Source organism: Pseudoliparis swirei, chromosome 12 (genome assembly GCF_029220125.1).
Source record: "Pseudoliparis swirei isolate HS2019 ecotype Mariana Trench chromosome 12, NWPU_hadal_v1, whole genome shotgun sequence".
Classification (NCBI taxonomy): Eukaryota; Metazoa; Chordata; class Actinopteri; order Perciformes; family Liparidae; genus Pseudoliparis; species Pseudoliparis swirei.
The window spans coordinates 6,735,422-6,759,748 of NC_079399.1; the positions used below are offsets into that span (position 1 = coordinate 6,735,422).

Genomic DNA, 24,327 nt, shown 5'->3' on the forward strand with positions numbered 1-24,327 from the left:
TGTGATGAGTCAACCCACCTCTGCTTGCATCATCCGCCTCAACAGGCATCTGATGACCAGCGCTGCCCGGAGTCACTGCTACACTTCATTACATTATGGCCGTTAATTATAAACCTCCATCCAACTCGTCCGATGGTGTAAGCGTGTCGTAAATGTGTTAACTTGGACATGGCAGTGCGTTGTCACTTACCAGCGCTGAATGAATTAGTTTCACAGCCTTTTCTTCTCGTTATTGAGAAAGATGACACTCAGATGATATGAGCTTTGCATTAAGGGGATCATCTTTATTGCCCAAGAATCCACCTGAGAATGAATTATTAGCGCGGCACAGCTCATCCAAACAAAGCTTATTTGCATCCTTAAACATCTCTGTTGGCGTAAGACATGACGTATATACAGCAAAACGTACAGTACACACATTTAAACCGGCATATTGCTGCCGTCATCTTGTCACAAAAATATGCACATTATAGCGTCACGGTACCTCGAGTAAAATAAGGAGAAAGACTTTTTACTCGATGCACCGAGTTTCCCTTTTCGGTTTCATCCCTTCATGTAACGGGTGCAGAAAAAAGACAAATTTCAGATATAACTACTCTTCACACAAAACACTCTAACAGATTAACACCAGTTTCCCCAAACTTTATGGCTAAAAGGGAAAAAAAAGTAGTGCACAAATTTCATCCTACAAAGACATTCTACCATAGAAAGGACATCAAATGCCTCCCTAATCCAGATTATACAGTATGGCAGCCATTTTACATATTAAAGTTATATCTAAGGGTCTACAATAACTCTACAACATTATGATCTTTAAGTACGAACTCCAATTATAATCAAGTTGCCTCGAATTTCATGATATGGTTTACATTGGTGTCAGTGCTGGAGCGGAGAAGCTAGTAAAAATGATTTTACTTTATCATTAAAAAAAATCTTTAAAAAAATTATCATCCACCGGAGTTGTTTTTAATCTACTCTTCATTAATGCCACATTAGTAAATAAAAAAATTTTTAAACAGCAAACGAACAGAGCTACTTTTGAATAAATATCACGTTGCTGTCGTACAGTTGTATAATGCATTTTATACTCTTTCCCTGAAATTTGCAAATAAATCAGGAAGCCGGTTATTGTTTTATGAGATCACTTAATAGCTTCCCTTTCATCATTTATATATGAATGTAGTGGATAGATATTTTTTTGCCATACACAACACAGCAGGGATGCAGGTTTATGTGAAGTTAATGTCTTACAGGCCACATTATATTATTGTGGACATATGCTGGTATTAATAGTTTGAGTCTTTACTCTTTGGCAAGACTTTCCTCTCAGGACACATTTACCTTTCCTCTACAAAAAAAGGACAAAAAAACAAAATCAAAAATCAGGAAAAAGGCTTTTCTAAATGCACTAGAATGCAGATTAACAGGTTTCAAGATGGACGACATAATCCAGGAGGATATTCAAGTATCAAGTGGTCTATTGACAGGAGAAGCTCTACTTTTGGCGTGTTACTGTAAATATCTCTAGAAGGCGCTTTCTTCTGCTTTCACGCTGTCGATGACAAGATGACAATGTTCCTCGTCGTCGAGACACTCTGCGCCAATCAGACGGCTCCGTTCGATCCGACGTCGGGAGAAGGAAAAGATGTTGCTCTAAAAAAAAAAAAAAGTCCTGTCGTGCTTCCCCGCGGCAGATTTTTTAAAAAAAAATCCTCTTGTTCAAAGCTGAAATGGACGAAAACCCTCACCGTCACCCCGCCGTCCTTCACTTTCCCCGGGACGAAGCTGATGGGCCGTCCCGTGTCCCGGGGGTGTGGGGGGGGTCAGACCTTGGCCTCCAGCAGTTCGAGGAACAGTTTGTGCATGGGCACGCGGCCGTCCTGCTTGATGCTGCAGAAGTGCTGCACGGCGCGAGCCGCCGTCTGGCGGAGGAGAGGGAGGGTCATGATCAGCTTGCCGGCCCGCCGAGGGTCCTCCGGGTGGTGGGCGCCCTCGTACTCCTGAAGGGCCCCGTGGAGGACATCCTGGAGTCTCTGGACCGCCTCCGAGTCCTCAATTTGCATGGAGTCTGTCGGGAACGTGAAATTGAGGAATTCCGGTAAGGAGGAGGAAAATAAATGCGATAAAACAAAGTAAAAGCTTGATTCGCTACTTTAATTGAATTTCACAAATGGGAATGCCATTAGCGTGGAAGCAATTTGTATATATAACCAAAGTAAGAGGACAAATTTAAATTTTGACCTTCAAACTAATTTTCACCGTGGGCCACATCAGCGTCATGGCTGCCCTCTTAAAGGGCCGGAAACACTTTATAAATGGATAAATAACACTTTTTGCATTTGATTATTGTTTATTTGAGTGTAGAAAGATTGTACATAAGAAAATGTCTCTTATATTACAACATAAATCCATTTAATTTAAAACCTTCAAAATAAAAGCACGGGAAATTTTTCTTCAATTTCTTTAAGAAAAGGGGCTCATATGTCTTTCAAGCCGTCAGGGGCCACATAAAATGATGCGGCGGCCCAGATTTGGCCCCGCGGGCCTTGTGTTTGACACCTCTGCGTTAGAGCATTATCAAAAAATCCGGATTCATCTCATACCTGAATTAGCGAGCGCGATAGCCTTGAGGACCACAAACTCCTCCTTCTCCAGCGCCATGGTTTTATACTTCTTCGCCAGCTGCAGGATGGCGTTGTTGAGGTCGAGCAGCCCGGCCAGCTTGGACTGCTCCTCGTCCATGACGTAGTCCTCGGCGTACACCAGCTTGTCCTCCAAGCCCAGCGAGCGGAACACCACCCTGAGAATCAGGATCTCCATCCAGCCGCTCTGCAGTAGACTCATCTGGTCCGCCAGAGAGAGGGAGGGGAAGCCTAGGGGAGCCAAAATGGACCCGGTTATTGGGATGCAGAAGGGGGGTGGACATTTGAAAAGAAGTGGGTATTTAAGGGCTAACACGTGGGTCTTCATTAGAGGGTCCGTGACCCCTAAGGAGATAAAGAAAGAAGCCGGTGTGCGGGGCTCTTTTTCGGCTCACACACCGTTTGAGGCCTGATAAGTGAACAACAACATTGGAAAAGTCAATTAGAAAACTAACAGGGAGCCAAGTGTAGGAGAGTATAAGCACAGAGGCGATGTGATCGTGCCTCCTTGTCCCCCGGTAATGAGATCGAGCAGCAGCAGCGATTCAGCAACAACAAAAAAAGAAAATTAGCTAATTTTAGAAATGATCTTGAGTTTGGATGAAACATGACATGACAACAAGACGGACATTTGCATCCAATAATACCCTTAAATTACTCGCAGCCATGTCTGACAGACTGCCAAGATTCGCATCAAGAGAGGTGATGGAATTTGGAGAACTGAACACTTATCATTAAATTTGACATTTTAGGACATCCAGGATTTATCATCAGAAGGGCAAGCTGTGAGAATATGGCGAGGAGCTCCGTCCGTCGGCTCAAAAGAGAGGCTTTTCTTCTCAAAAGCATTATATAAACGTTATGTCTCATAAAAGGTGCTGTTGTGTTGCATTGTGGTAATCGGAGGATCAGGCCCACCGAGCCGTACGAGGAATAAAAAGTCTGGATATTTCATCCTCGCTTGCACAAATTCTTCTTTTAATCTGTCAACCAACTTTATTAAATGTTCATACTAAACGGCGGAAGAACCCCTTTTAAATAATGTGGTTGAATTTCATTTCACGCATTGGTAATAACAAGAGTCCTGATAACAATCCGAATCATCTGTATTCGATAGAATAGTATCGTTGATGGTACGGATTCCCTCAGAAGAAGACCGCGTGATGCAAAGGGCATAACAAAGGACAGAGGGAGTGAATAGGGGGTGAATTTAATGACACTCTGTGGGACACACCCACTTTGATTGACAATTACACCCCACAGGAGCGTGATTAAAGCCGGTCACGTCCCCCGCGTAAACCCGCGTACACACACTCACACACACGTTTACTGTAATTAAAACTGATGATTTTATAGAATGGGGGGAGGGAGGAGGAGGAGGAGGAGGAGGAGGGGGAGGGGGGGTCGTTTGTGTTTTTGACACCGTCGGTGATGGTTATCAGGAGCCGCTGCTCTTTACATTCGCCACGGGGACGTGAGCGGCGCCCGTTCCGCCCCCCCCCCCACACACACACACTACCGCTGGCCTGATTGATTGGAAACGCTGCCTTTGCACAATTTTCATTGGTCGATAGGGATCAGTATTCTGGCACGGGACCATCGATCAGGCGCCGGGACCTGTTTGAGTGTGATGACATCCCAGACGACATATCGATGTGTTTTAAGGGCAAATACAAGTTAAACCTTCAATACAAGTAAAAGAGCATATTTATTTAAAAAAATAAAAAAAGGGGGGCAAAGTGAAGGTCACCGAGGGCGACGGGGAGCGCTGGCATCCGGGGGGGAATTCTTGAGCCAGCGTTCGTTGTGTCATATCAACAGCGACACACAGTGACACCACATCGACTCCAAAACAAAAAGAGGCCAAAAGCAAAGAGGGCAGTTGGTCTTTCGCTCATCTGCCGGTCGGGCCCTCAGACTTCAGACCGCGTCACCGTCAATCTGCCTGATTAAAGCGGACACGGGAGAGAGAGGGGGAGCGGCCGGGACAGTTGCCCCATCACACTCACCTCCCCCTGGGCAAAGAGCTCAGATGGCCCAGGCCCTCTTTGCCCAGGACCCTGGTTTTCCCAGCGATGGGGGCCTCGTGGCCCGCCACTCACCCAGAGCCGATGTGACATGGCCATTACGCTGCAAGAAGGGGGCAGTCTTTTTTTATGTTTTCAATATCCATTCTCTCCATGTTTGTGTGTGTGTGTGTGTGTGTGTGTCTCCTTCTTTGTCCCCCGTGAGTTGGACCGCCGTGGTCTCTTTTACCTCCTCGACCTGCTCCTTGTGTGACGCCATTGTCCCTTCCTTTCATTACGTCTGCTGTCACTCGTTTATTTTCATTATTATATCTTCCTTTGTCCTTTTTTCGTCTTAATCTGCCATATTCTGTGTCTGCCTCCCTGCCTCTGTCTATTTCTATTCAATTGAAAAGGCAAAAAAAAAAAAAATCCCTTTGACTGGAAGAACAATGTTTTCAGGCAACAGTGTCATTTTGTTTGCCACCATTTCTTTTGAATTTATTCTAATGAATCATTGTCTGTAAGGCTCAAACTCACAGTTTGTTCTCAGCACATTTACATGCTATTATATTATAATAAGAAAACTAACAAGAAGCTACCAGGTCGGGAAGGAGAACATACAGATGTTTGGTAATGTTCATTTCATGCATTGCCTCTGTTGTTCTCAGAACAAATGAAATCCTTCTTTAATTAAGACATTTAATTAGATTTTTTTTTCTCTTTGATTTAGTCTACACTACCGTTCAAAAGTTTGGGGTCACTTAGAAATGTCTTTATTTTTCAAAGTTTTTTCAATAAAGATAACAATCAAAAATACACACGATACATTGTTAATGTGGTCAATGACTATTCTAGGTGGAAACGTCTGGTTTCTAATGAAATATCTCCAGAGGTGTATAGAGGCCCATTTCCATCAACTATCACTCCAGTGTTCTAATGGTACATTGTGTTTGCTAATCGCCTTAGAAGACTAATGTCTGATTAGAAAACCCTTGTGCAATTATGTTAGCACAGCTGAAAACAGTTATGCTGGTGATATAAGCTATACAACTGGCCTTCCTTAGAGCTTGAAGTTTGAAGAACAAAATTAATACTTCAAATATGAATCATTATTTCTAACCTTGTCAATGTCTTGACTATATTTTCTATTCCATTTTCAATTCATTTGATAAATAAAAGTGAGTTTTCATGGAAGACTCGAAATTGTCTGGTTGACCCCAAACTTTTGAACGGTAGTCTATATAATCTCTGAAGTAAAGAAAATGCTCATCACATGTTATCTGAGGACAACATGTACCAGAAATACACGTTTTATAATGATTACAAATAGAGGAAATCTCATTCCAGTATTAATGTTATGTTATTGCTATTTCTAACTGATAAAGTCTAAATCTGTTCATAGTACGAGAGTTCGATGAGATGGGATACCACACTCACGTCTGGCCATTGAATACAACGACACCATCAGCCGCCAGTTAGCCTAGCTTAGCATAAAGACTGTAAACAGCTAGCCTGGCTCTATCCGCAGGTCCCTGAATCTGCACCCCGGCACCTGGAAGGCGGTAACTTATGCAAATATAGTTTTCAGCAAAGAACCAACAAACATGTCAAACGGCTTATTGTACATTTAATGTGAGCGGTTTCCCCTCGCGCCCGTACGCTAAGCTAAGCTAACCCGCTGCTGGCTCCAGCGTCACATTGATTGAGAAGGGCCGCGAGTGGTATCGATCCTCTCATCCAACTCTCAACAATTAACTGACACTAATGAACGGCAACGAGCCGCCCGCCGCCGGACACGTCGTCAAAAATCCTCTCCTCTTTTTCTTTTTCAAATAAATGTATGTCAACGTATCACGTCCCTGAGATTTATTTGCCTCGGCTCGCCCCGATGAAAGAGCAGCTTTCAGTTGCATTTCTTTACTGATACTTCATAACTTTAAGTAAAATAAGCTTGACAGTTGGAGATGCCGCCCCCCCCCCCCCCTCAGGTGGGGATCTGCTGTGTGCTCGAGTCCAACGAGCCAAAGCCTCCACTGGCGGAGGGCTACAAATACACCCATCAGTCGGAATCCGTCAGTCTCGTGCGCTGACAGTAAAGAGCCGTCGACGGGAGAAAAGAGGCGGGCAGCAACAGCCGGGGGAGGGGAGGGGGGGGTGGGGGGGGCGACACCAAACACCAACACACTCTCTAATGGATGCTTCATGTCCACTTTGTAGGTGGAAATACAGAAGGGGCAAATATAGTTGAGATTCAAGCGTGCACACACACACACACACACACACACACACACACACACACCTGCTTTGTTTGTTTTGTAAGCATTTCAGAGATACGACATCAACAAAAACCCAGGTGTTTCCCATGTGATGTTTTGTGTGTGGACAACATGGCTGATAAAGCAGTCACAGCTTCAGTGAGAGGAAAAAAAAGACTGTGATGGTTATTGCTTGAGAACAATGTTAGACCACACCGCTTTTAATTCATAAAATGACAAAAAACTAATAAAAACACCCATTAGAACTAGCGGACGCCTGAGGTGACATCTTCAAGTTGCTTGTTTGGTCAAAACCTAGAGTCCAAAACTCAAATGTATTCAATTTACAATCATAAATTAACAGTAATGAAAGCCAATCTTCACATTTGAGAAGCTGGATGCAGCAGATATTCAGTATTTTCGCTCAATAAAGGAACTTAAAGATAATCAGTTCTCATTTAGGCCGATTCATCCTTTATGCTATTTTTGTCAAAGGTCATCTTGTTTCTTTTAAATGTGAGAATCTGCTGCCATTCTCAGTTTTACACCGTTGCCAACGTAATATTATTGGGTTTTAAGACATCAACTTGTGCTTTATAAAAGTTTTTTCCCCAACACACTTGTGAAAGTGCTTCTTCATTCCCATTGAGAGAGCTGTGAAGGTCTCCGGAGCCAAGTAACAAAAGCAGACCTGCAGACCTCTGTTGCCATCGCATACCATTACAACTGCCAACATGGCTGCATACCGGCTCTTTAATCCCGCCAAGCTGTCAGAATGCACTTCCCCTCTCCTTTCCACGCTTTCATCCAATGGAAAAGAACTAATGTGGTCATCCCTGCTGCTGTTCCTGTGTCAGAGGAGCTGTCAAGCGTGTTCCAAGTGTCAGGGAGGATTTCTGTAATTCAGAGGCTGGCGTGACCCAGGAAATGAATTAAAATGTCCAGGTGGCCACTGGTCATCTGGTTGATATATTAGGAACACACATTGGTCAGCAAGGGCATGGCGTCTGCACACACACACACACACACACGCATCTTGGCAACCACAAGTCACAAAAATCTCCTCCTCTGATCTGATTATAGACTTAATGGGAGAGCTCATGTGAGCGATGGTACCTGGGATGTGTTTGGCCCAGCCGATGTTGACCACCAGCTCTCGGTCGGCCAGGTCGCACAGCGTGGTCAGAGCCTTGATGTCGCTCTCGGGCACGGTGGGGTCCGGCATGGCGAAGATGCCCTCGGGCTCGGCCACCAGCAGCAGGGACACCACTTTGTTTTCGACCACACCGCCAACAAAGTCTGAGAGAGATGGAGAGAGTCCAATTAGATCATAACCGCCTGTATTTAACCATTATTTTTATAATATAGTATAACCAGGATTATGTAAAGATTCCATGGCATTAGGGAAAAATAAATATAAATTCGAAAAATAAAAAAGTGAGAAAAACAGACTGTTTTTTCTTAACTCATGAACAGCTAAAGTTGTGAATATATATATAAAAAATAAATAAATATATATATAAATATAAATATATATATATATATATATAATATATTCATCCATTCAAACTGTCTCATGTCTTAATTCCGAAACGACAGTTGGCATTGATTAATGCCGACTCATTAGCAAATACAAGCTATAAAAATGATGTAGTGTGACAACAAACAACATCCCAGATTTGACTGTTCTGAACTCGCACGCCACCACAGAGCCTCTCATATATCTACAACGAAGGAATCCATCAACACAGACTGACTACTTAACAATTGCAGTCGTGTTCATAATGCACTTACACGTCTTTTTCTGAGGCAAGGCATTCTGCGGGTTCAGGTACGGGCTGTTCTCCGCATCTATCCTCCTCTTGTACTTCTGTCTGCCACCGCGAACCCGGTCCAAACGCACACCTACACAAACACAAAACACAGGGATATTAATGATGCATTTGGTGTGGGACAAACAAGGCACGCTCTTTAAATAGACACGCGTCTGGTTGTCCTCAAACCGTCAGGGTGAAGTCACTCACATGCACAATTTATTATCTTCATTTCATGTGTTCGATTGTTTGAAACCCCATGGAGCAAATCCTCGAGAATCTTCTTTTATTTAATATAAAGTATAAAAAATAGTCTTTATTTGTTGAGAAACAAAGTCAACCTGAATCAGATTAAGTGATCACATTCATGCATTCAAACACCGACTGCAGCTCGACGGGGTGATCAGTGATCGGAAACATGCTTCCCGTTGAACCCGGTCAATCACCGGGGCGTCGGCCAATCATCTGCTCCCGTGTCTCAGCGGCCCCGAGGAGACATCGAACACGTCCGGCGGCGGCGCAGCAGCATGCGCAACACGACACCCGAGAACTTCAGAGCAGCCGATGACAACTGCCTCGTCTTAACGAGCATTGTGGTCGCCTCGTCACCACGGTCACAGGGAGTTAAGAGAGAGTGTGTGTGTGTGTGTGTATGCCTCAAGAAAATGTGTCCAGCGAGTGTGAACGTGACTCAGGGAGCCTTCGGCCGCGGTGTCGCGTTCCCTGATCTGCACAGAGGCCGTAGTGACCCTGAATAGATCTATAATGGCACTCTGAGGGTATTATTCGCCCACTTGACACCTCACAGAGACACCTCACCCCTTTGAGCCTCCCGTGCTTATTCTTACCCGTGCAGATATTTATGGACAGCATACATGAACATGCACATTAAACAACGCGATGTCCTTCTAATCAGGCATGCGACATATCTCCGAGGGGTTGAAAGGGTTCTTCGTTTTTTTTTTGCATCATTGGTTTGAAAAGGCTCTTTGTGTCCTTTTATGGCTAAGCCGTTACAATAACAACACTTTTATAGAAGTTCTGCTTTATGAGTTAATGTACCATGAACAGAGCTAGGTAAGATGGGCAGAATAACAAAAACGATGGTGTGAAAATGTGGTCCGCCAGCAAGACGACTATGAAATATCATGATTAGATGTTGTATACATTTAAAAGGTGGACAGTTTTTACACGCACAATCCTTTACAGTACTGTAAGCCTATTTATCATACATGTGCAAAGCATTTTCTGCATAAGTATTATACACAAGGGCTTTCTGGATTGGAGTTTTTCCCCGAAGCTCTTCTTACTGGTTTAAAGAGGCTCAATTAAAGAAAAGAAAAAGCGATATAACTGAAGTATTACTGCACCTATCGGGTCGATCAATATTCGAATCACAGTCCAGTCCAGAATATTTACTATTAATTATCAGCCCAAGACAGGATAAGTCATGCGCTGGTGTTTAAAAATGATCTCACACTTATTCTCATCAAGATAAATATGACGACTTATCACCGTAAAGATTTTTGAGATCACCTCGGCGAGATCTACGTCGTACTTTTGGGGCATCCGTGATGGGGAAATAGGTCAAATGTGAGGAGGCAGTTATGGGGCGGAGAGACGAAGACGAGCGGAGGAATAAAGAAGAGATCGGACGGGCCAACTCGATACCTCTGTGTCATGGGGGGGGGGGGTATCCTGGCCACTTGGCGGGTGTCACTCCGAGGCGTGAGATCAGGGATGAGGGCGTGTACTCGTGAATCAGATCAAACCCTGGAGTCAATCGCACTACTATTGGTCACTTAATGTGTGTTTTATTCGTGTGTGTGTGTGTGTGTGTGTGTGTGTGTGTCGGTGCTCAGGTCTGACAGTATTTCAAACACACACAACAGAGCTAAGTGTAACTCTTCACAGTGGAATGTGCTGACAACGAAAAGGCCGAGAATAGCTCCGGTGGATAAGAGACCTCCTCCCTGTTCGATAGACGCGGACTCCTCAGACATTGATCTATTTTTTGCAGCTTTCATCACTCGGGGGCCGGGCCGTCTTCCCGGGGGGGGGGGGGGTCTGGAGGCTTTACAGGTTTCCAAAAGGCTCACGCAGTAGGAATAGGAACACCGACATCCACCCGCCCCCCCCTGATCCGGACTGATCCGGGTTATCGTGTTCTTTGGCGACGCCGCCTCCCTCCTCCTCCGCCGCCGCCACATCGGTGAGCGTGTGTTTAGTGCAAACAACCCCGCGAACAATGTGACATATGTACACAATGCTGCTGTGGCGTTACATGACCCCCCCCCCCCCCCCCTCATCGCACGCGGCTTTTCAAATGGATGTGGAAAGTCGGCCCTCGTCGTCGTCGTCCCCCCGGTTCCTTCCTCGGAATACAGACGAACGCACTCGAGGCCAAACGACTTCGGCTGAGGAGGAAAGTGCCGCACCGCTGGCTCTCATTGGACATTAAAACACAGCGTCTCACGTCTGTGTGATGGACTGATGAAAACGATGGCGTGCGTTTGGCCCAGCGCACATGTTCTCCACCGGCAGTAAACAGGGCTGGATCAAATCACATCCCGGGGTCTATATGTCTTTTAGCCGCGTCTTTAACGCGACTCCGACTCCCCCCAGTTAAACCTCACGGCTCCTCTGTCTCGGCCTTTACTGCGGCCTCTCCGGGGGAAGAGGGGCCGCCGCGAGACACGATGGAGCGCGTTACGAGGGCGCTTACGACGGGAGTTTTACGAGGGGCAGTTCGCATTTCATGGAGGTCCAAGAATCCCACGAGGCATCTGGAGGAATTTACGAGGGGGGAGGGAAAGTAAAAGGGGGATGAGGGGGGGGGGTGATGGGAGGGCGGCCTGGGATGCTGTTGATGCCCCTTCCCTATTAAAAGCAGCTAATTTAGAAAAATTGCAGACACACCGTCACTCACAAAAACCCCGAGAGGTGTCGAGGCAAACTGATACACACAAACTGATACACACAAACTGATACACACAAACTGATCCACACAAACTGATACACACTAACTGATTCACACAAACTGATTCACACAAACTGATCCACACAAACTGATTCACACAATCTGATACACACAAACTGATTCACACAAACTGATACACACAAACTGATACACACAAACTGATACACACAAACTGAAACACAAACTGATACACACACACAAACTGATACACACAAACTGATACACACAAACTGAAACACACAAACTGATACACACAAACTGATACACACAAACTGATACACACAAACTGATTCACACAAACTGATTCACACAAACTGATCCACACAAACTGATACACACAAACTGATACACACAAACCCATACACACAACTGATACACACAAACCCATACACACAAACTGATACACACAAACTGATACACACAAACTGATACACACAAAGTGATACACACGAACTGATACACACAAACCCATACACACAACTGATACACACAAACCCATACACACAAACCGATACACACAAACTGATACACACAAACTCATACACACAAACTGATACACACAAACTGATACACACAAACTCATACACACAAACTGATACACACAAACTCATACACACAAACTGATACACACAAACTGATACACACAAACTGATACACACAAACCCATACACACAAACTTATACACACAAACTGATTCACACAAACTGATCCACACAAACTGATACACAAACTGATACACACAAACTGATACACACAAACCATACACACAAACTGATACACACAAACTACACACAAACTGATACACACAAACTGATACACACAAGCACACACAAACTGATACACACAAACTGATACACACAACTGATACACACAAACCATACACACAAACTGATACACACAAACTGATACACACAAACATACACAAACTGATACACAAACTCATACACACAAACTGATACACACAAACTGATACACACAAACTGATACACACAAACTGATACACACAAACTGATACACACAAACCCATACACACAAACTGATACACACACAAACTCATACACACAAACTGATACACACAAACTCATACACACAAACTGATACACACAAACTGATACACACAAACTCATACACATAAACTGATACACACAAACTGATACACACAAACCCATACACACAAACTTATACACACAAACTCATACACACAAACTGATACACACAAACTTATACACACAAACTTATACACACAAACTGATACACACAAACTGATACACACATACTCATACACACATACACACAAACTCATACACACAAACTCATACACACAAACTGATACACACAAACTGATTCACACAAACTGATACACACAATCTGATACACACAAACCCATACACACAAACTTATACACACAAACTCATACACACAAACTGATACACACAAACTTATACACACAAACTCATACACACAAACTGATACACACAAACTGATACACACAAACTCAAACACACAAACTCATACACACAAACTCATACACACAAACTGATACACACAAACTCATACACACAAACTGATACACACAAACTGATACACACAAACTGATACACACAAACCCATACACACAAACTTATACACACAAACTCATACACACAAACTGATACACACAAACTCATACACACAAACTGATACACACAAACTGATACACACAAACTCATATACACAAACTGATACACACAAACTGATACACACAAACCCATACACACAAACTTATACACACAAACTCATACACACAAACTGATACACACAAACTTATACACACAAACTTATACACACAAACTGATACACACAAACTGATACACACATACACATACACACATACACACAAACTCATACACACAAACTGATACACACAAACTGATTCACACAAACTGATACACACAAACTGATACACACAAACTGATACACACAAACTCATACACACAAACTGATACACACAAACTGATACACACAAACCCATACACACAGACTGATACACACAAACTGATACACACAAACTTATACACACAAACTCATACACACAAACTGAAACACACAAACTGATTCACACAAACTGATACACACAAACTGATACACACATACTCATACACACATACACACAAACTCATACACACAAACTCATACACACTAACTGATACACACAAACTGATTCACACAAACTGATACACACAAACTGATACACACAAACCCATACACACAAACTTATACACACAAACTCATACACACAAACTGATACACACAAACTGATACACACAAACTGATACACACAAACTGATACACACAAACTCATATACACAAACTTATACACACAAACTCATACACACAAACTTATACACACAAACTCATACACACAAACTGATACACACAAACTGATTCACACAAACTGATCCACACAAACTGATCCACACATACTCATACACACATACACATACACACATACACATACACACGTGTACAGATGCAATAACTCTGCGTGTGCATCACTCACAAACACACATGTGGGGAACGCAGCAGCAGGAAACAGATGCTGCTGCTGCTGCGTGTTTGGAGATGAGGAGATGAGGAGATGAGGAGATGAGGAGCTGGGATTATTGGATCAATCAAAGTTTATGACAACTGGGATCTTATTTTCATAGTTCTAGAGCTCATTTCTATTGGTTATGATAACATTACACATGGGATAGTCATGGCTGAGATCTGGGAACACGGAGACGTCGCCATCACCAGTCGGCCGATCGCGCGGCTTGTAAACAAGTCAACATGAGACAGATTAACACTTTATTTAGAGGTAAAAAAATACCCAAAATGATGGTGATAAAACTGTGTGTGTGCTCCTCTGGGTTGGTTCATATACAATGTTTATGAGAGGAAGTTTAGGTATAAAATGTTGACTTTGAAATATGTCTGGCTTTGTATGAAGGACATACCAGCATTTAAAATGGCAAAAATATTGCCTCAAAATCAAGTCCAGTCGCCTCATATCGCAATATTGATAAAATAAAATGAATAGATTGCCCAGCCCTAGCTTGTGGTGTTGCGCAATCCAATTAAACGTAACCTCCCCTGTATAAGCTGCTTTAAAAATAAGTTGTTTTGATAAACCGTGCAGACTTATTGTCTGCAAACTGTGAGCATTTTCCCCTTCGTCCCTCTTCATCTTCACATTTACTATCTTTTAGTCCCAACATCGTCGCCGCCACACACAGACACACATGTTGTGTATCTCCTCCCATCTTCATGATCCTCCGGAGGCCCCACACACACACACAGCATGCAGCAAGTGGCCGGTACAGGAGGGGGTCGCTAATGTTTTCCTTTTTGAGTCACTTCTAAATCTGGACAACAATATGTCAGCAGACAGGCACACGGTCCGACTGAAGGAGCACCGGATTGCTGCCGCAGATTCCCCGTGCGGTATGTGTCGTGTCACCACCACCGGGCCATATTTACGACCATACGTAATGACCTTTTGTAACGTAGAGATTTCATTTGCTGTAGGGTGCAACGAACAACATATTTTATTATCAATTAAATATTTAGAGTATCAGAAAACAGTGAAAAATGTCCAGCTCAGTTTTTTTCAAAATCAATCCAAAACCCAAAGATATCCAGTTCACACAAAACAGGGGAAAGTAGAATATCTCCACATCCGAGAGGCTGAATCCCGATCGATCGATTATCAGAAACAAAAGACCTTCGAGAGCCAGCGAAAAAATGATTTGGTGTATTTTGTAACCTTAATTTAATCTGTGCATGGGTATAAATACAGTGTGGTCGGGAGCCAATGTGTCTATAATTCAGATTCAGATATCAATTAAAGGAAGAACATTGCCACGCACACAGCGATAGTCTGGTGCATTGTCATTAAATGTTTGTTTTAAACATTTAATTTAAAAGTCCCTACAATTTAATTGTGTATAAGTGTCGTCCCAAAATGACTCGCGGCATTATCTCACTCGCTGCGGCGGTTTTTCACACATGCACACACACTTACCCACACACACACACACACACACAATGGCACATTTCCAGAAGCCATTTCTATAGAGCACGGGGTGAAGCAGAAACTGACACATTCGCACAGTTAGTCGCCCTCTCCTCCATCTCAAAGACACGGGTCTGCATTGTTCAGCCGTGTGTTTACTACACACACACACACACACACACGCGCGCGCACATACATCACACCTGGCACGAAATGTCTGAAGTTTAACTGTCAAAGGTTTTGGGTTTCACTGGAGTCTACAGGACGACTGTACATGCCGTCAACCCGTTTCAGTCGCCCTGCGTCTCATCAGGTGGAGTGAATCTCAGCCGGTAATGAGGGTGAGGTTTCCAGGAATGCACAACAGAGATATTGACGAGCACACAGACTTTTTTCATCCTCAGCCGTCCGAAGGATAATGTTTGAACTGCTGCCAAGACTACCAACCGATCAATCCCAGAGCAACTCAACTCAAACAATGTTTTGAACCGAGTCTAAATGTGATTTTTTAAATTTATGTATAGCTGACCTTCTCTCAGCATGCCCACAGACAGACATTTCACGAATCGACAGGCCTGGCAGGATTTCCTCCTCCTCTTGGTGATTTCACATTCATTGGACGCCGGGCAGCTGTATTCAATGTTACCTGGAGGAGGAGAAGAGAGGAAGATTTTAAAAAAACTCAAATAAAATCATCTCTCTTCATTTCATTCGGATTCAGTCACTCAAACGTTCACAGCACAACAACTTCATGATTTAATATTTTACTTGAGGGACTCACGGGAGACATGTTTCTTTATTACCTTCGCATTGAAAATGCGGAAGGTTATGTTTTGATCGCCGTGTATTTATTTATTTATTTGTATGCGTGTTATTCGCATAAGTAAAAAAGTATTAAACCGAATCGCATGAAATTTGGTGGGATGATTGGTTATTATCCGGGGACCATTTGATTAGATTTTGGGATCGATCGGGTCAAAGGTCAAGGCCATGAAAAAGGTAAAAATCTTCTTGAATCGCATGAAATTTGGTGGGATGATTGGTTATTATCTGGGGACCATTTGATTAGATTTTGGGATCGATCGGGTCAAAGCTCATGGTCAAGGTCATGAAAAGGTCAACATCTTCTTTTTACCATCAATTTATATCTAATTGGCATGCAACTAATGCCAAAATGTTCATAATTCAATGCCCAATCTTGTGATATGCGAAGGTATGCGCTCTACCGAGTGCCCATTCTAGTTGTTTATATTATTGTCATTATTGAAGCAGTAGACGCAGGGATATCCTGACTTTCAGCTCCTGGTGTGCGTCGTCCCACAGACACACAGGATCCTACACTTCCCATGATGCAGCTGGACAGAGATTGTCCCTGCTTGGTCCATACTCACACCTTTTAAACTCTACACTTACACTTGTTAATGCCTCTGGCTTTGTGTTAATAAATGATCTCAAACATAAACTGAGATGACCTTGATGACATCACTATGACATCATCAGGTCCCTCCAAGCTACAGAGGACATTATGCAACTGTGTTCACGGGCTGTGAATATCTACCCCATGACAAGTAAGCTGATCAGTGGAGAGCACCTTTCAATTATTGAGAATAAACATTATATTCTGTAAAAAAATTAATAAATCTTCATTCAGTTGCTCAGTAATCATGTAGAAACCCACGTTTCCAACACCTAATTTGGAGTAATGTGCGTTAAGGCCGATGGCGTTCAGCCGGTTATGGCCACTCTAAGCTGCCACCCTGGGTCAGAAACAGGAAGGATCTGATGAGCCAGACATCAGATCTCCCGGTTGATCCGACAGCCGTTCGAACCCGTCCAAAAGTCGCCAACCTCCAGAGGCCTCGACACACCACGGCCTGCTGGGCCCTCAACCTGGACACTCCTTTTAAAACCCCCACACTGCAGGCCGCTGCCTGTCGACGCCGATGTGCAAACACTCAGCGCCGCCATGTGTCATCCGACGCTTTAAAGCCTAAACTCAAACATGTTGACTGTATACAAGATGCACTGAAATTTTAACCGCATATCAGCTGTTTGCAAACAGGTCTTTTTCCGCAGTTTAAGGCTGTGTGTGTGTGTGTTTGGGGGGGGGGGGGGGGCTGTGAGCTAACTGATCGGGTTTTGTTGATACCAAAACAATTGACTGCATCTGCACCATGTTGCTAGTAAAACAGGTTTATATGATGCAGGAAGGCATTATCAGCCATGCACACACAACTCTGTCACTCAGTATCAAACTGAGCGTGGAACATGTGCCTGAATGTGTGTGTGTGTGTGTGTGTGTGTGTGTGTGTGTGTGTGTGTGTGTGTGTGTGTGTGTGTGTGTGTGTGTGTGTGTGTGTGTGTGTGTGTCTCCCTTACCCTGGATGGTCCTCTTGAAGAAGGCCTTGCAGGCTTCACAGGAGGCCACGCCATAGTGGTAGCCCGAGGCAACGTCACCGCACACCAGACACACACGCTTGGCCACCGAGCCCAGCATGAATTCACACTTCACTTGGCTTTCTTCCTCCACAAACATCCTGGATGGAGGTGGAGAGGAAGGGAGGAGGTGAAGGGGACACATTGAGAGGAATGTGCTCAGATAGTAATAACACTTCCATTTAAACACACACACAATAAATAGACTATATATATATATATACATATATCGCATACACCGACCTGTTTGCTGCTACATTGCTGGCCAACCCGGCTGTGTGCCCATAGAGGCCCGAGGAGTCCAGCCCATTGATGTGATTGTGATGGCCCTTGATCAGGGCCCCGTAGCTGGAGTTTGTGTCCGACGAGGTGCTTCCAGGACTGGGCTGGGCCGGGCTGACGTCCCCCTGAGAGCTGGGGCTGGAGGGCTCACGCTTTATAGTGGAGGGACAGGTGGGGTCCAAGCCCCTCACTGACATCCTGCCCAGATGTCTGGGGAAGAGGGGGGGATGGAGAAATATATGTATTATATATGATCGGTCTATATATATATATATATATATATATATATGTATATATATATTTATTTATATATATATATATATGTATATATATATTTATTTATATATATATATGTATGTATGTATATATTAATATATATATTTATTTATTTATATGTATTTGTATATATATATATATAATGAGTCACCTTGGTGTTGCTATAAATATGAATGACTATTAATGGCTATAGTTGTCATGCATAATTAACACAAATTGGAGAGGAAAAGAAACATTACGATCAATCCATGGATTAATATATGTTTTTCCGAACCACATACAGAGTAAAATAGTTCTCTTACACCCCCCACCCCCCACCCCCTCCCCGCCTCATCAATCCCAGTCTGATCTAAACTGGCCGTTTGTGATTTCCAATCCCCACATATGCAAAGTGTCTGTCTATTACACTGCTTTGTTTTTAAAGAAAGAGATTGCTTAAACAAACGTAGGGAAATCGCCAAGCTGGTAATCATCTGCTTCATTGTGGCCGGTGTGTTCAATCCAGGCACGGCCATCTTTCCCTCTCTCTTGTCTCTTTGTGTCTCTCATCACTCCCGACCTGTCAGGCATTACAGCTAACCTGTTCTTACAGCGCCTCGTATTTACTGTTAGGACGCGTTAGACAATGTGGAGAACACAAAATTAAAAGAACATTGACTCGAATGCTTTGTGGCGCAGCAACAGATTAAATATCAACCTCCAAACCACTTAAAAGAACAAAGAATGGCGTCAAGCTTTTTGAACACAGACACAAATACATCCACGTCTTGTGTCTTAGCATTGCTGACATGTTTAAAGAGGTATTTTCTATGAATACATCCATTATAACGGCTTCAAATACATTGTGCGGCGTGTTAAAGTGCGTATCATGGTTGTATTATTGGATCAAGATGTGACTACAACAGACTCTCTGTCACCACGACAAGCAGAGAAAAGCGTCTGAAACCAGCTGAGGTGTACGCCAGGCTCACAGGCATGTGATCTGCACTCACACACACAGATACACACACACACACACACACACACACACACACACACACACACAATCATGGCGTCAGGCATTCATGTGATGATGTAAAAATAAAAACCAAAGACAGGCTCCCAACTCTCTACGCACACTTCAGATTCATGTGATCAGGAACATGTTCAAGCTCTAAGCACACACACACTCACACACACACACACACACAGACACACACACATTTTAAAGCAAGTGTCTTCATAAACACCCCGACACATACTGGTATGCAACTGTTTGTTGCCAGGCCAACTTCATAAAAGACCTCTGCTGTCTCACTCCCTGTCACACACACACACACACACACACACACACTATCTCCCACTCGTGGCCCGGTGAGGTGGAGGTCCAATTCAGTCTGTTTCCTGCCATGTAAATCAGTGTTCGCTTGGCCAAAAGTCATTTGGTTTGCAAAAAGTCTGGCTGCTTTTAACCACCTCCAGAGTAAACCATGGGCACGCGCTACTGCCCCCTCTAGAAACCCACAAAGACCCACACACAGACGCACACAGAGACAGACCGACAACAAGATACCAGCAGCAGACATCGAGAAGAAAACAAGGCAACTATCGCAACTATAGCAACTATAGCAACTATAGCAACTATAGCATCGTGATCAGCATCGACTGTCTCAGGGCCATCGCCATGATGTTCATCACGTATGGGCAGAGCAACAAGGGTCATATGTTCCACTTCTAAAAGAGTGATGGCATTTGCCTCTACACCACAGCATTAGCATTTAGTCCAATGTTCACTCCGCTCTTAGCTCCGTTTTTGGCCTCCGGCAATGCCTGGAAACAAAAGACACGACACCCTTTGGCCGCTAAATGCTGCGTGATGTCAACGAGCGAGTTGCTAATCTGCTGCCCTCTGCGGCCAGAAGCAACCGGAGAGCCGCGAGGGAATCAAGACACTTGTTGTGGATGGAAAAAACCAAAACAACTCGCCGATAGGGATGAAGCCCCGGAGATTCGGGGTGGTGGTCATTCGCTGTGGGTTTTTACACCGAGCCGTTGATCCACATTATTGGTGCAGTTTTAAACTTTTTTTTTTTTTTTTAAAGGTAGCCAACAATATACAGGACTGTCTCAGAAAATTAGAATATTGTGATAAAGTTCTTTATTTTCTGTAATGCAATTAAAAAAACAAAAATGTCATGCATTCTGGATTCATTACAAATCAACTGAAATATTGCAAGCCTTTTATTCTTTTAATATTGCTGATTATGGCTTACAGCTTAAGAAAACTCAAATATCCTATTTCTAAATATTAGAATATCTTGAAAAAGTATACTAGTAGGGTATTAAACAAATCACTTGAATCGTCTAATTAACTCGAAACACCTGGAAACACATTTTCAAATGTTTGATGTTGTTTTGCTGTTATAAATCTTTTTTTTAACTTGGTCTGAGGAAATATTCAAATTTTATGATAGGATTTTAGAGTTTTCTTAAGCTGTAAGCCATAATCAGCAATATTAAAAGAATAAAAGGCTTGCAATATTTCAGTTGATTTGTAATGAATCCAGAATGCATGACATTTTTGTTTTTTTAATTGCATTACAGAAAATAAAGAACTTTATCACAATATTCTAATTTTCTGAGACAGTCCTGTATAACGTTGTCATCGTATTGGCATCCCAGCATTGCTAGTTTAGAAAGATTCCCGACGATGCCCAGCTCCTAAACCTGAAGTTGAGTCTTAAAGCCACCAATTACCACGACATAGAAGCTCCTCCCCTCCCCGATGCCAACCTTCACCTCTCCAATCCACTCTGAAGACCATAAAAACAGTCCAGTGGGGAGATGTTAGACTCTCTGCTTTACTCAGTGGCCATCCATCACAGGCGTCCATATTGCCGTGTCAAGTCTCTGACGGATACGGAGTGAGATATACTTTGTGCTCTCCTGTCATAAAGCATCACAGGGAGGAAGACGAGGAGGAGGAGGAGGAGGAGGTGGAGGAAGAGTAGAGGGGGGGTTGGTGTTTTGCTTTCAAAATGAAATGGCATTAGCGTGGGGTGATCAGGTGTGATGTAATATTCACTCTGACAGATTACTAATCTAAAACTTCACATAAAAGCCCATCAAAAGACTGTTGGTGGAGCTCCTACAGCGGCATGCAGCGGGGATAAATCAGAGAGGATGTGTGTGTGTGTGTCAATGGGTATTGTGTGCGTGTGTGTGTGTGTGTGTGTCTGTCAATGGGTATTCAAAGTTATCGTACCTTACCCCTTTGTGTCCCAGAATTCAAAACAACTCTAATTGCACCGCGGCAACAAAGGGGCCAGAATTCAGCGTGAAACGACGTGGAGGCAGAAAGGAGAGAAGAAGAAGAGAGGCGGAAGGAAATTACAAGAGCGGCAGACAGATAGAGGGAGTGTGAAAAAAGCCGGGAAGGGAAAGAAAGAAAAAGGGGGCAGTCCTGTGGCTCATTAACCTGGGGGGGTTGTTGAAAGGAAAGGGAGAAGGCAACACTCACTTCCAAGTGAGCAGAGTCATAATGCAGACAATGACCCCAACGGATGAAGGAGGGAGGGAGGAGAACAGAAAACAAGAAGGAAGTGACAAAGAGATATAAGGAAAAGTAAAAGTCCATCTCCAGGCCTTGGAGAGGGGGAGTGAAGATAAGATGCTAACCTCTTAGCCCTAACCCCGCCGACCCTGAGGAGCAGTTATTTAGGTCAGTGTGGTCTCGGGAGGGTTTTTCTTTGAGGTTTTTTGTTGTTGTACTAATGAGCCAGTAGGAGATGAGCCCTCCGTAAGAGCCTTAGTCAGGCTTTGGACGAAGCGGTTAGCAGGGAGACAAGGTGCCTGCTGCTGGAGCCCTGGGAACATGGAGAGCGTGCCGCGCAGACGGGATCATCTGCGGCCATCGCTGCCCTTTTCCCCTCCTTCCCTATCCGGTGGCTTCCGTCACCGGCGATCAGCCGACCTGGACGTCCACGCGTGTCTTTCCGCCTCGCCGTCTTTTATTTCTTTTTTTTTCTCCCGGCTTTTCTTTCTCTGCTCTGGGGATGTGACTTTCAAATCCATGAAAATCTGGATGAGATGAGTTCTCACCGGGATGATAATGAAGACCTTTTTATTTATTTTTATGATTACAGAAAAAGGAAGGCAATCAAAACGCTGTGCCGGGGTAATCAAACTGCTGCTTCACAGGCGTGTGTTTGCTTTGTGCATGTCAGGAAGTTTTTTGTTTTGTTTGGATGACACTGGCTTTTCTCAAACTGATCTTCCCCAACTCACCCTCTACAAACACTGGGAACAATGTCAACTGTAAGCGGCGCAAACACGCCTCCCCACCGGAGAAATGTCCCCAAAGCACAAAGAAAGACGACTTTACTTTACATTTGTATTTCCGGAAAAACGCTCTTACGGTTTAGTCAAATAACTGATTAACAAATTCCTTTTGATCAATGATTAATAGTTTAAGTCGTTTATAAGTAAATAGAACATTCTTTACTCTCATATATTGAATCAGGAAGATATTTCTTTGTTAACTCAACATATTTAGCAATTTTTAATAACTCAACGGGAAATGATACGGAAATTCCTTTTGATCAATGATTCATAGTTTAAGACGTTTATAAGTAAATATGACATTCTTTACTATCATATATTGAATCAGGGAGATATTTCTTAGTAAACTCAACATATTTTTCAATTTTAAGACGTCGTCTTTGGCTTAAGGAAAGCTGGCTGAGCGTTTATGACCATTTCCTGATGTTTTATAGACGACAGGAGGAATTGATTAATCCATGAGAAGTACCTATCTAATTAAAGGCTGCAGGATGAAGAACAAGCTGCAAACCTCAAACTGCTAATTAATGGCAAATGTTTACACCGGCTTAATTCAAAAAAAGAGTCAGAAAACCGACTCTCTAAACCATTTAAATTAAAGTCATAAACACACACACACTTTCATATCCCAGTAAAGACATCATAAGGAAGCACACATTCAATCTGGCTTCACCTGAGTGGCACCATGAGAGTGCACTCAGTCCCTGTGAAAGGTGAAAGTACTTACTCGGTGTCAGAGTGGTAGGTGAAACACTCTGGGAGGTAGAGCTCGACTAAATCCATGTGCACTCTGCCACCATGCTCTGAAGATGAGAAAAAAAGAAACGTGTGTCTCTCCTCTGTTTCCCTTCGACTCTCCTTCTCTTTCTTCTCTCCTCTCGCAGCAGTGTTTGTCACTGTCTCTTTCCTCTGCCTCCAAACTTTGTCTCCATCTACTGTCCTCCGGTGTGCCGCTCTCAGCTCCTCTGGTTGTCCGTCTGTCCTCCTGTCACTCTCACTGCTCACCGGCTGCCACCGGCTGCCTCTGGAGTCCTGACTGTGTGTGTGTGTGTGTGTGTGTGTGTGTGACGAGCTGGCTGTGTGTGTGTGACAAGGGTCTCTGAGCTGGCCCTCATGAGCCACACCATTTGAATGGCCTTCCCTCAGAGCGCAGAGCTGGCCGAGGATTGGCCGGCCTCTGGGCCAATGAGAGGCAGCCTCACGCTGGGGCAGGTGGATGTGACAACAGAGGATGTTTAGGGTTGGGTGCCAAGGAATAACTTCATAACTGGGAATGT

General features: G+C 43.7%; 1 protein-coding gene across 1 annotated transcript; it reads right to left on the reverse strand.

The window, feature by feature from the left end:
- Nucleotides 1-258: 258 nt before the first annotated feature.
- LOC130202526 (estrogen-related receptor gamma-like) lies at nt 259-24,140 on the reverse strand. The gene is made up of 8 exons (XM_056428138.1): nt 23,778-24,140; nt 18,416-18,664; nt 18,116-18,273; nt 16,266-16,382; nt 8,701-8,811; nt 8,023-8,205; nt 2,604-2,873; nt 259-2,068 (listed from the first exon to the last, which is right to left on the reverse strand). Exons 1-8 carry the CDS (start codon nt 23,831-23,833, stop codon nt 1,824-1,826), a joined length of 1,389 nt encoding a protein of 462 aa, XP_056284113.1. The 5' UTR covers nt 23,834-24,140; the 3' UTR covers nt 259-1,823.
- Nucleotides 24,141-24,327: the final 187 nt, after the last annotated feature.